The sequence below is a fragment of the Excalfactoria chinensis genome, chromosome 5, assembly GCF_039878825.1.
Source record: "Excalfactoria chinensis isolate bCotChi1 chromosome 5, bCotChi1.hap2, whole genome shotgun sequence".
Classification (NCBI taxonomy): Eukaryota; Metazoa; Chordata; class Aves; order Galliformes; family Phasianidae; genus Excalfactoria; species Excalfactoria chinensis.
The window spans coordinates 5,915,828-5,931,530 of NC_092829.1; the positions used below are offsets into that span (position 1 = coordinate 5,915,828).

Genomic DNA, 15,703 nt, shown 5'->3' on the forward strand with positions numbered 1-15,703 from the left:
ATGATAGACGTTTATTTAATTGCTTTCTGAGCAAATCCTAAGCCATACAACAGCATGGAGGTCAAGAACAGAAAATCTCTGACATTTCAGAACGTTATCATTAGATGAGACCTTGAGACATCTGCGTGTAAGTTAATGGCTGTTCTGCTTTCATGTATAATGACCTATTTCTCATAGAAGAGCTAATATCTATAAATTTTTCATTTGCTGCTTAGTAGATTTCAATAAAAACTTGAGAGGTTTGAATTCAGTGTGCGTTTCATAGATTACTGCTATGAAGATTTCTTTTCAGCTGCTTAAAAGTAACCATAGAATGCACTGGTCTGTTTGATACCGCTCTCTCTCAAAAAAAAAAAAAACACCCAAAAAACCACATTCTGCTGTGTTAGAAATACTGTTTAAGTAAATAAGTGTTTATTAGGTTTTTTGATGGTTGTTTTTTTTTGTCATTATTAGATGAATAACCCCAAAACACACAGTATTAAATGTAAAAATAAATTCCATCTCGTCTGACCCAGTGTTACTCCAGGAGATAGAGTCCATGTGCATGTACTACATACATCATCCTAGCTGTCAGAGCAGGGCTTTAACGTTTAAGTGATTTAAGATTATAGATCATAGGCCGCTTGCTTCCCCTTAAGTAATAATAATAAATACACTAATGCTTTTAGTGTCATTGTTAATTCCTTATTTGTGAACACTCAGAGACAGGTTGAAGTGCTGTGGTTTGAAGATGGGATTTGAAGATGAGCTATCCCCGAGGAGAACAGTGAGGTCTAATCTGTGTGCTTAAGGCACCATCACTTCAGTGTGGGAGAACAAGGCTTCTCCTACATATAAACACAATCAATGGAGGCATTAAAACAAAGTTCTGTTTGAGACAGACATTTCCCACAAGCAGCAAGGACTGGATCTCCAGTAATTTTTCTCCATGCTAACTTCCACTTTGTTGCATGTCTGATAATGGACTCACTGGTTTTAGCTAAGATCTTACTTAGAAAAGTCTCATTCAAAGGTAGATATGTGAGTTATGACACAACACATCTACACGTTAAATGGTAGTGATTCCAGTCAAGCAATGAACTGTACTTCAATTTCAAGTGTGTGACGTTAAAAACTTTAGTTATCAAAGAAACATATACAGATGCTTATTTTTAGTGCCTCAAATTGCTAGGATGGTTCATCACCATAGGAACCCACTGTAACACTTCTTACATACATTCATCTTCTTGTCCTCTGAATTTAGATTTCAAAACAAAGCCATTTCAACACACTGAGTGCCTGAATGAAATGTATTGTGAATTTGTGGCAAATGATGTAGCAAAACACATTCCAGTGTGACAGTGTAGATATATTTGGAACAGCTTAGGATGTAATCATGTATGTTAGGTTTAAAAACTGTGGATGATGGAAACTGTCTGACGAAAACTGGAAAGTTTAGAAAATCTTCACTAATTTCCACGTGTTGTGAGCATACGCACTTTGCAGGATAATAAGCTTATTGCAAGACTCCTAAAAAAAAAGTGAAATGGAAAATCATTCGATGCAAAAATATCTGGACTACAGACTGGTTAGGATCTCACTATTGGAGCTCTGAAATCAACACTGGAAGGAGCCCCTAAGGCCATGTCCAGGCTGCTAAGCTAAGCAAGAGAAGCTAGTCAAGACCTGGGTCAGTAATCCCCTATTCCAATACACACTGGAGCACTGTCTAGATTTAGCAGCTCAGCTGCAGGTGCAGTATAGTCCTGCTAGTCTCACTGCGTCTATGGTAATAAATCTAAGCGTGTGTACCTCAGAGGTGTCTATAGTGTGCTCCCATCCACTTGATGCTCTGGGGTTAGCACAGATGGATTCAATTTAAATGTAGAGAGCCTTAAAATGGACTTGAAGGGATCAAGATGGAACTAATGGAAGAGGAATGCTCAGCCCTACAAGACTAGTCTCTGGAACTGTACCATTGTTCCCCTCAGCTCTCAGCTGGGATTTACAGTCTCTAACTTGTCTTGGTGAAGCATATCACAACACTGTCCCCTCAGTGGAAATAAAGGTAGAAAAGCTGTTTTGTTATTAAACAGATTTCTACCCTTCCCCAAAAACCAATCTTCACTTCACTACATCAATCTTCAGTTAAGGTCCTGAAGCCAAAAGCAAACTGCCTTAAACTCATACAGACTCAGGGATGCTCAGTGTGGGCACTAAGGGCTGCTGGTGCTGTTGCTTTTGCAGACTTGCAGGCTGTAGGGGATACAAAATACCAACATATTCAAACCGATGCTCAAGTTCTTACATTTATCTCGTCTCTGTTCTTCTGCAACACTGGCTTTTCTGGGAAGTTCGATTAGATCCAAATACTGATGTCCAGATGCAGAGGTTCCTGAAATCCTTCCACTGTTATAAATAGGTTTTGGATCCAGGCCTAAGTTTAGGCAAGTCTTTACCAAGGGAAAATTGTTAAAAACCTGAGTCACAGATTTTACAGCCATATTAATTATCTAGCTAAGCAGCCATTACTGTCTTACAGACCAGAGAACACTGCTTACCACGAGCTGAAGATTATAGCTCTAACTGCATTTTTATAAGCTATAAAACCGGACATGTGGAAACTATGGAAGGAAATTTCAGTAATTAAAGCATAGGTTTTCCTCATTAACTGCAGAGCATCATTAAAATCTAATGAAACTGTGGTAGAATAATACAGTATTCTGGCTTAGCTACAAGGAAATAAATGCAAATGAAAGTTCCATTTTCACATGTTTTTTGAGTTTACATTGTAAGACTGAGTGTACTTTTAGTAGTTTACAATAGAAAAGCTCACTTCTAACATTGTATGAATCAGCATTTGGAAGTTAGGGTATTAGTGTATAAGAAAGTAACTTATTAAGGAACGAGGCATACTGAACCAAAAAAATCAAAATCTGTACTAATTAATATTGTTGTATTTGGTATGGTAAGCTGAATTTCATTGCAGAAAATGAGTATGATAACTGTTGTTGCACCAGTATGATGTAAAACTAAATTTGTCAGTGTAGCAACTTTAATTTTGCATGTCTGAACAAACTGCATCATCACCTCGTACTACTCAATAGATTTAGACAAAGCAAGAACTTCAAAGCTCTGTAAACACTATACATTTTAGGACATTAATCTGCCATGACAATTCCTTGCCCTCCTTCAGAAAACTGCTTTCTAAATTCTCCGACAGCAAATCCTCATGGAAATTGGAGACTGAGAGCCTAATTTCAGCTGATGTGTATCAGCTCCACAGATGTCAAAGGAGCATCACCAGTCTCCAGAAGTTCTAAATCTTAAAGCCTTCATTCTAAGCACTGCAGGTGGAAACCCTCCCATCTGATTTCAACTCACTAACATACCCAGCCCAAAGCTAGACAGACTCCACTGCATATATCTTAGAGAGAGAAGCTCGGAGAACAAATCACTCAGCCCAACCCGAAAATGGATGGAACACTGTGTAGGCAACCTTTTCCTTAACAGACCTTTGAAGACACCTGAATAACCACTCCTTTCCAAGAGCAAAAGTCAGATAGGACTTCCACCCAGCACAGCTGCCAACACTACCACATTTTCTGCATCTCCCTAGCAACCAAAGGCGTTGCATTCTAGCTGAGAGATTTCAGCTCAAGATCGATCTCTACTGCCATTAAATCCTATACTAATTAGGCTGATGGGTATGTCGATGTCCTGGGCATCAGCAGAAGGTCCAAGCCAATCAAACTCATTTCATTGCAACTCACAGATGCCAATACTTTTCAGAAAATACTGATTAGTATAGGTTTGACATTAAATTATGTCCTCAGACATTATTTGAAGATGAATTTCCCGTTGATTCCAATAATTAATTACATTAAAATTGTTTAGCATTTTGGTAAAGTAAGACTAGAAAGCAGAAAACATTTACCATAATGAAAAAAAAAGGCATATTTCCAAAGTGGCATAATCATCATTTTTTGGCAACATTCAATTTTTGGTCCAACCACAACCATAATAAGGGAGGAGCATGCAGTTAAGAATGTGTTAGTGAATTACATGCTGTTACACAGTTTTGTTTCAAAGAAAGCATACAATAAACACAAACTCTATCTGAATTGTTACCTCATGTACTCATACCTTCTCTGTGTCAATTCCTTTGGACATGGACCAGGTTGAGACAATATAATCCATGACTCTTTCACTAAGGCCTTTTGGGACTTGATATAATTTTAGGAAATCTCTCACATTGTTCAGCATTTCATGGTATCGGTTGGTGTTGGCATACATCTGCTGGAAAATTGTGGTGACATTTCCAAAAATAGTTGCATAAAGAAGAGCTGGAAAAAAAAAATAAAAAAAAAAATCACAAAGATAATTAAAAATAAATATGCATGCTACAGTAAAATGCCAGTCCCTAATGACTTCAAAGACAGAGAAACGGCATCAGCTAACAATAGAAATTCCCGGTTGTAAGGCCAGTAGGACAAGAGGAGGACAAGGCAGAGCAGGCAGCACTCCCTCAAAGCCACTCTTGGCATTACCTTCTTTTCTGGTTTGATTCTCCCTTTTCTAAACATGCTAGCTTGACTGTCAAGCTCAGCCCGTTGTTCTAAGGAATGACATGTTACATTCAAGAAAACCACACGTTCTGAGTAATCCTTTCCAACTGATAAGGTGTCGTGTTCAGTATGCTATTGCAAGTGTGATGTGGTGAAACTCTGTTTGAAAGAGGACGGTTGATTTCTGAACCCTAAATTTGACAAAGCACTCAAGCAAAACCATAAACGTACACCTTTCCTTGTGCTGTCACGAATAGTGGAGGATTGAAAGATAGTCTTAAAGCCAAGGAAGTTTAAAGCTCCTTATTGAGTTACAATATGATTACCCTTGCAAGGAAGCCCAGAGTGACATTCTTCCATTTAGCAACACAGGTTTTGCAGAAAAGAGAATTATTCTGATTTCTTGTGATGCCAATGCACGGCACTTCGCTTCTGCTCTTGACATTACCAAATACACAGAAGTCTGCCTGTCATTTTTAATAATCTTTGCTCAGAGGTACTTTATACTGAAGTACAGCTACACGTTTCCACAAAAAACACACAAACAAACAACCACAGAAATGGCAAAAAATAACCCACTGTGAAAGGAAAAATGCTTTCTGTCTCTCAGCGCATAATGTCTTCCCTCTACACAACATGTCTATATCATTCCAGAAAGCTCATTTTGTTTCGTAGTCATTTACTATTGTTTATCATCCCTACTTGAAAGATGGCATTTGTAAAGAAACATCATGCTTTCCTAAGACCTATTTGATAGAAAAAAATTATACTTCCATATCTCACTGTGCTTTTCACTACATCGGTACAAAAATGAGATGCTGGAATTCATGAGAAATGCACCGTTCACTGTTTCAAAGTCAAAGGGGTTTTTGGAATCTCAGCTGACAAGACTGGATTGAATAAGGTCTTACAAAGGGGAGTGTAGATGAACACAAGGTTTCAGTTGTAGAGAGCACAGCAGATGAATACTCTATGTGATTATGAAAAATAAAGCTCTCTGCAAAGTGTGATTAATTATCCCCCCCTTGCTTTACTGATCATTGTTTCATATCTGGTAGGCACTAAAAGGTTTCTCATACCTCTGCGCCCACTTGTATAGATAGTAACACTTCCCCAGAGTATTTGAAAATTAATATTATAAGAAGTTTAGAATGGATGGATTGAGCTCTTTTCAGCTTTCTTTGCTCCTCTGGACTTTGCAATTGGACAAACTTGACAAAGCACCACTTCAAAGTGTGACGTTCTTCATCCTTCTGATAAACATGTGCTAATTTATCTTGAACTGAAAAACATGTGCTAATTTATCTTGAACTCAGCTCATCAGATATGTGAGTGCAGAACGCCCCCCCTTTCTCGCCTTCTGAGGATGCAGCGTTAAAATGACTGTGACTATAAAGGTAAAGAGAAATCAGAACTGGCCCCACAGCCCTGCCTTTTTGCATGATTAAAATGTATTACATTCTGTAACTGTACTCACATTCTGTCCTGTGAATAAGCAATGGCAGTGCACTCAGCCCACCTGGCCATGCAAACCTACACAGATGATTGAAGACGTGACACAGTGCCCTGTTAGATAGGGAAAAAAAATATACCCAGCTCTGACACTTGCCAGGCTGGAAACAGTTACGTATGGCATGCCGAAAACAGCTTGTCTGAAGCAAATGGCACATATCCCCTCCTCTGCAAAAATAAGAAGTCTTTGGCAGGGAATATCTGTAGAAAATGCTCAGCCAGAAGAGAAATTCTCGTTCTGCGTCTCTTAATATAGGATCCTGGAAAGTTGTACCTAAAGAGAGCTTAATAAATTAAGGACAGAGTAAGTCACTGGAACAAGATTTCAAAATTTGATGGAAACGTTACCCCATAGAACTCCACTAAGCCAGAATTCACAAGCCTACAGGCCACAGAGCCTGTACACAAGTTACCTTTGCTTACTGGCACACAATTTGGGGATGGGAGAAGTGTATCAGCAGCAAACATCACAAAGAGGAGCCCGACCAGGGAGGTGAGCTGGTTCTGCTCCTCAGCTGGCTACTTTCTGCACAAGACAGCTGGCATCCCCCTGTCCTGGGATCTGCAAGCACTGCTAATGGGCACTTTAATCTTGCAAACGAACACTTGCTTAATGAGCAAATGTCACAGGGGAAGGTGTGGACCTTCCCTTTAATAAACGAAGGCAGAGGAGCGCTACTGAAGGCCTTTTACTTTTGGCTGGATTTTAATTATTTTTGGTGGGGAGATGTGGAAGTGAAGATCATTTGCAGGAGGTTTTGAAGCTTATAAAATACTGCGCGACTCCTGAATGCATGAGGATTTAAGCAATCTCTAAAGAAATCTCTAAAATCATACATACGCTTCAATAGTTTTAATTTAGTCTCTCCTTTTGCATAAAGCTCAGGTAAAAGAGAAGAGATGATGCCACACAGGCTTGAGGGAAAATTACTTTAGCTGCTTCCTTGAAATGGCTGGCTAGGTCAGACACCATTTATTCATCTTCTCTCTAATAGGTCAGAGACCACCAGAATTTTTCTGTTTCCAACAGTCACACGATGCTCACTTACTTAATTGTCCCATCCAGGTAAATCTCAAGCAGTCTTCACTACATTTCATACCAATCAATTTAAAACAATGATGCAGAAATATTTCTGCTCAGTCCTAAAGGTGGATCAACTGTTATCCTTATTTCCATTTTAACATTTCAACGTTAAATAAGTGTTCCCTAAATAACATGCAAGGATCTAAGTGGTACATATTATTCCATCTAAAATGTGTGTTGCTATACCATACTTGTACAGGCATAAAATATTTTTGCATGATTTAGCAACAGTGTTACGTAAAACTTCAGGACTGTTTAAAAACAAGAAATTTTCATTAGAAGAAAAAAAGAACAAGACTCAGAGTTAGCAAAATTATCCCAAGGTATTTCAGATCTCTTATCAACCTGACTGCATGCTAAACAAATCCAAATAGGAACATCTGCCTTCAGGAATTGAAGACTTGACTGAGGGATGTAACTTTCTCGATGGTCTGCTCTTTGATAAGGTATTATTTAAAGACGTATGATATACCTTTAAACTAATTTTAAAGAAGATGAAGCCTCGGCTCTGTAAAACATAGATAATTATTTTTGCATGCTGCAGAGGCGAGCTGCACCTTCTTCAAAGAATTTCTGGTACTAGGCACTCTTCTAAGATTGTTTGATTAATCAAACAAATAGAAGCTGTATCTTTCATTGGAGAGACTAGATATAAATCCAGCTTTGTAGATACACATAATTAGATATAAGCTCCAAATACAAACGTGTGATTTATTTTAAAAGTGGAGCAGTTTTCTGTTACTCCTTTCCTCCATGGCTCAGACTGCAAAACAGCTGAAGGCAGTGCAAGTAAAAAAATAACCACAACCTTCTTCCGAGTCCAGCTGCAGTCACATCATTGCAATTTCTGTGCCAAATAATCCAATATATTTATCCTCCCATAAACCACACCAAAGCCTTGCTATGTCCAGCCAAAGACCTGAATTCTGCAATGAATTTCACCTCTTAACTTCCCACCATAATCACCTGACTGCTGAAATAAGGGGAGGGTTGAATGCAACTGTGTCCAAGGAATTACTGCACCAGCATGGATCCATCACCCATATAACCTATAAGCTCTACATACAGTTCCCGCATCAATATGCATGTCCCACATTGCCAGCACAGGGAGCTGGTGGTCCTCCATGCACTCCTCTGTCTCACACTGCAGTCTACAGAGGTGAGCAGCTCCATTCACCCCTGCTCTCCTGACTCAACACTTTTCGACAACATAGTTATGCAAACTCTAAATTAAGAGGATAATGATAATAATGAGAGATTTGTAAAATCTCTGTTTGCAATGATGAGATATTTGACAAGAACTAAATAATTATGTAATTACAAGGATCATCAGGAGTAAACTGTAGGAACTGACACTTGCCTGTTCTTTTCTTTACAAGGGATGCTGTTTGCACAGCTGAGTGGAACAGCTGCTGTGGATGCAGTCACACATTTTGCATACTTTATGCATACATCCTTATAAAAACAAGGGCTTTCAACCGCACTCATGCAATCACTAATTTTTAACGGGAGCATTTTTGGTTTATAAGAGCACTTAGAAAAAGGAAAATATTTAGTTTAGAGCTCCGATGCCTCTTCACGATGCAAACGTGATTTGCTGTATTTTGGGACAAAATCCAAGACAAGCCAAATTGGTACAAAATACAGTACCATGTTTTGCTGAGACAGTCTTAAATTAAGGTTTGTGTTGCCCATACCTATTAGCATGTCGGGCTTCCAGCCCCTAGGAAGCAAGCAACAGTAGTAGAACTTGGCTAAGGTTCCTTGGCAGCACACACAGAAAAAAATCCTCCTGAATTTAAGCACCAAAGGCTGCCTAGGTCTGACAGTGCAGCTGTCTAAGCAGCCTGAGGTTACAGCTCATGTACAGTATCTTCCCTGCTCAGCACACCGTACCACAGTCACCCCTTGCTGGTAGACCACTTTGTGCTGCACATCAGAAGCATAGCCTTGCACTGGTTTAGTGATCTTCCCTTGGCATTCATATGCAATTTCTGGCATTTTCTTTCATCTGGAAAGCTTCACATGCCTTGTTTCTGCTGCTTCATCATTGTGTTATTCCTCGGTGGTGAGCATGCGGGCAGACACAGCCTGAAAAATGGTGGTGACTGCACCATAGCAGGCAGCAGGGCAAACAGCGTAACCTCTGTTAACCGAGCAGCAAAACCTCTCACCACCTGAAAAATCTAAAGATTTAAAGAAAGAGCCTTAACTGCCTTAACTGCGGAAACTCTTTCCCTGAGACCTCTCCTGTGAGACGCTGAGAGTTAGGCTTTTTCTGCCTATTTCACATGCAGTGGAAATTGGACCTAGTGGGTCACAACCTCTGGTGGTGACAGCTGGTGGAGGAATATTTAAGTTTCCACTCGTAAAAAGAGCAGGACATAAATAGAGAGGAACATAAATTATTAACATGAACTAAACCATTTCTAATACTACTGCTTCGTTCTTTTCATTTCTCCAGAAATCCAACACCTCCTCACCAAACAGCCCATCAAGTATTTGAGATGCTGCATGAAATCCCCTGCCACAGTAAATGTTGATACTAAGGCAAACCATCCCACCTGCCCTCCACAGTGTGTCTCCCTGTGTCAGATCTGTCACCTGCAGCACGTACAAGGTGCATAGGATCTCCTACACTACTGTATGGAAGGAAGCATGGGATCAGCAGTCCCTCAGAAGTAATCATTTCCAGGGGGGAAAAAAAAACCTATCTGTGTAAAGTTGGCAGCTGTCAGTATTACTGTGTGAAACAACCTGACAGCTCGTTGCTAGATTTGAGTTTTAGGGTTGATTTTTTTTGTGTGTTTTTTTTTTCCCTGCATTTTTATTTTTACTTTTTTTTCTTTCTTCAGTAATTTTAAGGGATTTTTTTTTTAGTGGAATACCAAATCCTTGTCACATTAAGATGAGCTGAGGACAGGAATGTTGCTGGAGGCAGGATGCCAGAACATCACTTGAGCACTAAAGAATACCACCTCAACTGCCTGTCTTGTTAAAATACAATAGGAAATTTGTAAACACACCTTCCAAGTACATAACTGCACTGGAAGGTATTTCTAGCTCCTACCTCTCTCTTTCCAGACTCCTTTTCCCCCCATATGCCTGTGTAAAAATATGTACCGCATATACACATTGGTGTGCATTAGACACTCTTAAAGATTACACTTCTCTGTATCATCTAGATATGCACAGATATGACTGCATGTGTAAGTAGAGGTGAACATACAGTATGAATGGGCTTAGGCACTCCGCAACCATCACTCTCCCTTCCAGTCTTCTAATTTTCTCATTCTTCCTACTTCTCCCAAATCTAACACTATTTATTCAAGTAGATGTTCAACTTGCTTCTCAACACAATTAATAGAAAGGAATCAGAACAATTAGGTAAATGATCTCAGCTATAAAACACTGGTCATGCTATGGCCTTGAAAGGTAAGGAAAACACAGCAGTTAGCATAGTGGAGTATCAAGTGCACAGTAACTACCTGAAAACAATGAGACAGAGCACAGGTAAAGCAGTGCTGTTTCTATGCAGCAGTTCCTTCCTTCTGTATTTTAATTAATCTGCCTGCACTCCCTGAGGACAGGTCTTGCATGTAATCAAACGGTATTTTTAGGAGGAACAAAAACAAAGCACTTAATACTGTTAAATACTAAAAATCTCCAATCTGGATGTGATGCTTGCATCCCATTATTTTCAGAATAATTCTGCTTTGTAAAATGACCACAGAACTGTCATAATGGAACCAAACATTGATTCTCACTCATGCAAGTCATCCATACACACAAAAAAATCTCCCCTTGTGTTTTCTTTTCTGCAAATTCAGGATCACGACATAATACAGCAAAATTCTGTCTCCAAAGTTTTATGTGGTGATGTTAATAGCCTGCCTTAAATTAAACGGGTCTTCCCTCCAAGTAGGAAGAGGACAAGAAGTGATCCATTAAGACTTTAGATAATTCACCTTCACGTTTTACAAAACTGAAGTAATTTATATCAAAACATTTTTTTCCTCCTGTCTTGACTTTTAAGCCTTTGGAATTTAATCAATGGAAGGAAGTTCCATTTTGACTCAAAAAAAAATGAGCTAAGAGCATAAGGAAAAACTGAGCACTCGCTGCTCACATCCTTTATCTCAGTATTCATTCAGCTATGGCAGATGTTGAACTGCCACTGGATCTGATGGCCTCCTTGGGGCCTTGCTCGTGGTTGTTCTCTAAGCAGTTATAGTGAACCTAGCTGCAAAAACATGCATGCTTTCCACTTCTATAGCCCACATCCACCTTTGCCAGTGCCACGAACTGCTCCACTGATGAACAACAGTGTGGTAAAATGGCAGACAATACTCTAAACATATTTGTGCATTTTCCATCAGTTGGACACAAAGACAGACAGTAACATGCACATAGAACTGGACATCAGCACTCCAAAGGCCACAGTTAGGTCTATTTTCAGATGAAACAAAAGCTGCCTGAATACTACTACATCAAGCACATTTCCTAACAGGGCCCCAGCTCTCCACAATAACAAACAAACAAATGCTGCAGGAAAACAGCAGCAGCCACTTGATGTTGCAAGAAATCCTTGCATATTCAACAGAACAATGAAAGATCGCATACACCGGCCAACCAAAAGAAAGAAAACAAGTCTAGCTCTTCACTTTAGCCACTGTGGATGCATTGCCAAAATGTGCATAACTACGTGAGATGGGAAAAGCGCCAGTATTTCCTGGCAGCCTGTCCTGCAGCACTCCTCCTCCATGCCCAGCTCCTTCTGATCAGCACTTGTTTCTATCTGATTACCCCTGTTTGCTTGCTCACCGTTCCCGGAAGGAGATTCTGGAATTGAATTTGCTGTATTTCCATTCCTACATTAACACTAATTTCACTGAAGTCAATGAAATTATATTGATGTCTGGAGAGAATCAGAAGAGAGTAATTGAGTGTATTTTATCACTTTCTTCTGCCTTTTTTTTTTTTTTTGTGGTTGTTTTGCAGCATTTTTAAGCGTCCCATTTCACTTACATACATTTATTCTGCTCTTGCATCTCACAATAAAGTCACCCTCTGTGTGATGATGGTGCTCTCACAGTGCAGCTCCAGAAGCTGTCTGGAAAATGCATATACTCCTGGGAGCTGCAAACAGTGACAGAAGTGACACATAATATCACACCAACTGCCCATGGAGGCCAAAATCCCTCCTCTGACTGCAGCTCCTCATGAATAGTTTGGGTAAGACCATAAGGAAGAAGGTACACTGGGCATTTTCTTCAGTTCCACCAACCCAAGGTCCAGGAATTTTCTATATTGCATACTTCATGCATACTCAGGTATTTATTGATCACTGCCAGATCTCTCTACTGAGAATACCTAATTCCTTTCCAAAAAACTATTTCTGCTTTTTCTCAATGAACATCATCATAGAATCATATCAGAGAATCATAGAATAGCTCAGACTGGAAGGGACCTCAAGGACTGTCAAGCTTCAACCCCCCTGCCACAGGTGGGGCTGCCAACCTTCATATATCTAGTACCAGCCCAGGCTGCCCAGGGCCCCATCCAACCCAGCCTTGAACACCTCCAGGGATGGACGAGGCATCCACAACCTCTCTGGGCAGCTGTTCCAGCACCTCACCACTCTCATAGTAAAGAACTTCCCCCTGATATGCAACCTAAATCTTCCCTCCTTCAACTCAATCAATTTCCTCTTTTCCTGCTATTATCTACCCTTTCAAAAGAATGCAGCAAAGTATTTAGTCACACCACTTACACCTGCTGCACCAGTATTACAACAGTCACCCCCAGCTCCCCTTGTGAGTAACAGCTCCTCTGTACCTTCTGTGCACCACTCTTGGTTTCTACAAGCTTTCCTGTGCTGTGCTTTCTCTCCATCATTAAAGCCCTCATCTAATTGACCTCTGGTTTAGAAATCATTATTGCACAGGTATTAGCTAGCTATTTTTTGCCTGTGTGTGCTGACACTAAATTTCATCTGTCCTTTCCATGGCTGCTTCTGTGGAGCGATTGATACATCAAACCAGAACCCCCTAATTTCAGGATTAAGAAGAAAAAAAGACCTGCTGCAGAAGGTTATAAAGCTGCACTCCTACACAACTATGAGGCAAAGAATTTAAAATAAACAAAAAAATCCAGGTAATATTAAATTGCTTCTTAGATTTTTTTAGGCTTATGCTAGCATCGTGGCTTAGGTCGCACTAATTGGGAAGATATTATCATCTTCCTCCTATAAGAAGCACTATTTCTCAGAGCAGGGCAAATACAGATAAAGCCGTTCTGTCTTTAATGTTATCTAACAGTGAATAAGCTTACCCTTAAAGTCCAGTGAAAATACATAAGAGGTTTGACAGAGTAAAGACATCTAGATGTGACCTAAGCATTTGACAGCTGTGGGATGCCTCTCAAACACTAATTCTTTAGCAACAAGAGTAAGCATTAGTTTCTAAAAGGCACATTCAGTCTCCCAGTTTGGCAGTTCCAGTGTCACACAATTATATCTCCTTTAAAGAAAGGTGCTTCACAGCCATATATTCAAGTAGAAATGAGATTCGTTGTGAATGCATCAGATTAATTCAAGTAATTTGACGCCTTCAAAGTATTTCTTCATATGTTCATATGCTGAAATATTTATTACTTCAGGGTCTCTTCCCCTGCATACTTTGCCAATTCTTCCCAGCTATTACAAGGCACTAGTAGCTGGGCACGTATTCCATGCATTTCCATTGTTTATATTATACACAGAATAGGAAATCTATGTGGAATGGGAAGTTTGGCTGGTTGTTGAGGTTTTTTGGTCCCTCTGTGTTAATGACCTAATCCTGTTAGCGCTACCAATGCTGGCAGATATTCACATTCAGTTGTGCCTCTCAATGAATACTTCTGTGAGTAAGAAACAGCTATAAGCCTTGCAGGATGAAGTCTTCAAGTGCAGTGAAATGAAATTCAACAACCCATTTATTAGATCATCTTCTCAGGCCTTCCAGCCTGCTTGTTCCCAACCCTTTGTGGTATGGTACATTCATTTCATACAGAACTATTAATTGTAGTTGACTTTGCAAAGCTGTTTTCTTTACATTTTTATTCAGTTTTGCAAAATCAGTCCCAGCAGAGCTCACTTTATTCCCCACTGTTTCTTTGATCAAATTGCAAATATTTCTTTTAATCTTTCAAGGCATAGGAATTTATTATCTGAGGAGCAGAGCCTCTTCATCTCCTCTACTGATGGTTAGGGAGAAACAATCTTTCACATTATTTCTAAGTTGATGCAAGTGTTTATTCCTGTAAGTACACATTAGTTAACACAAGAATACATTCACCTAACCTAAATGGAACCAAATTTGCAAGCCTACCTACCTTGGTTCTTAATTATATTAAGCTCATTTTCCCCAGAGGTCACAGTCCAAAATTTACTGAGGTCAATGGAAACTATCTGCTGATGTCTGGCATTAAACACACCCATTCATTTCCTCCTTCAAGAACCTGCAAGCAAAATTTCCCAAAGGCAAAACAAACAGCCTTTGGGAAATGATTTGATTTTATTTAGCATCTGCTCTCACTAAGTTCAAAACAACATGGATTCTACCTGTACAGAAGGGTGGGTGTTGTTATTGTAGCAAGAGGGAACTAAAGAAAAATGATGCTAATAATATCACAGCCACCACTTATTTGATCCGTATACAAATATCTTACAGAGAAAGATGAGCAATTTACCTTCTGTCAGTATCTTTTACTTCAGTTCTCAATGTCATATTTTTCATAGAAAAATTCAGAATATCACACAGAAATGAAACATTTTCTTAAGCTCTTAATCACTCATTTTTCACTTTTTATAAGATCCAATTGTAAAGTTTTCTAAAACTAAAGCAAAATTTCCTCTGAATTCTTAAACCTTTCAAGCAGAAAACAAAAAGGAGGATTCCTCTCCAGTCTATTTCCAGTGTAAGAGAAGAGCTTAAGACAAGAGAAAAAGAAGGAACAAAAGAGAACTTTTCCACTCCCTTGAAAACAAAGACAGACACAGCTGAGGAGCAAAAGAAGAAAAACCCCAACTTGTGTACATTAATTCCTTGTTGCAAAATACCTCATTGTGAACAAAAACCCACTTTTCAACAAAATGAAGCTTTTCTTTCTCCGTATTATTTGAATAAGTTTCTACCATCAGGTTCTTTTTTCTCCCCCACTATCTAGTTCCCTCCATTTTTTCCTTCCCCCCCAACTCTTTAAGCCTCTGCTAGTGTTCTCCAGTAGTGATACAGCACATTCCTTGCATTGCTGAGAAGCTTAGCTGCCTCTCACCTCACATTCCTATCAGCTGTTTTTCTTCACTTTACTCCACGTTGTTCCTTATTATTTATCATAATTAATAAGATGCCTCCTATGGGCAGAGCTGGTTGCCATGACACTGTAAGAAACCACTCTCTATTTCCCCATCCCTGGGTCTTTTTATAAGCATTTATACTCAACATCTCACTTTCACCAGTTCCCCAGCTTCAAACACTTGTGCAAAAACTAATTAACAATCTAACCCTTGCAGCCA

At 39.4% G+C, this 15,703-nt stretch overlaps 1 protein-coding gene across 1 annotated transcript in view; it reads right to left on the reverse strand.

Annotated features, from left to right (window-relative positions):
• The window catches only part of KCNH5 (potassium voltage-gated channel subfamily H member 5), a 140,584-nt gene that overhangs the window by 43,087 nt on the left and 81,794 nt on the right, over positions 1 to 15,703 (reverse strand). Inside the window, exon 8 of the mRNA XM_072337190.1 lies at positions 4,129 to 4,328. Within this exon, the coding sequence (XP_072193291.1) occupies positions 4,129 to 4,328 (200 nt within the window). The remainder of the gene's footprint in view (positions 1 to 4,128; positions 4,329 to 15,703) is intronic.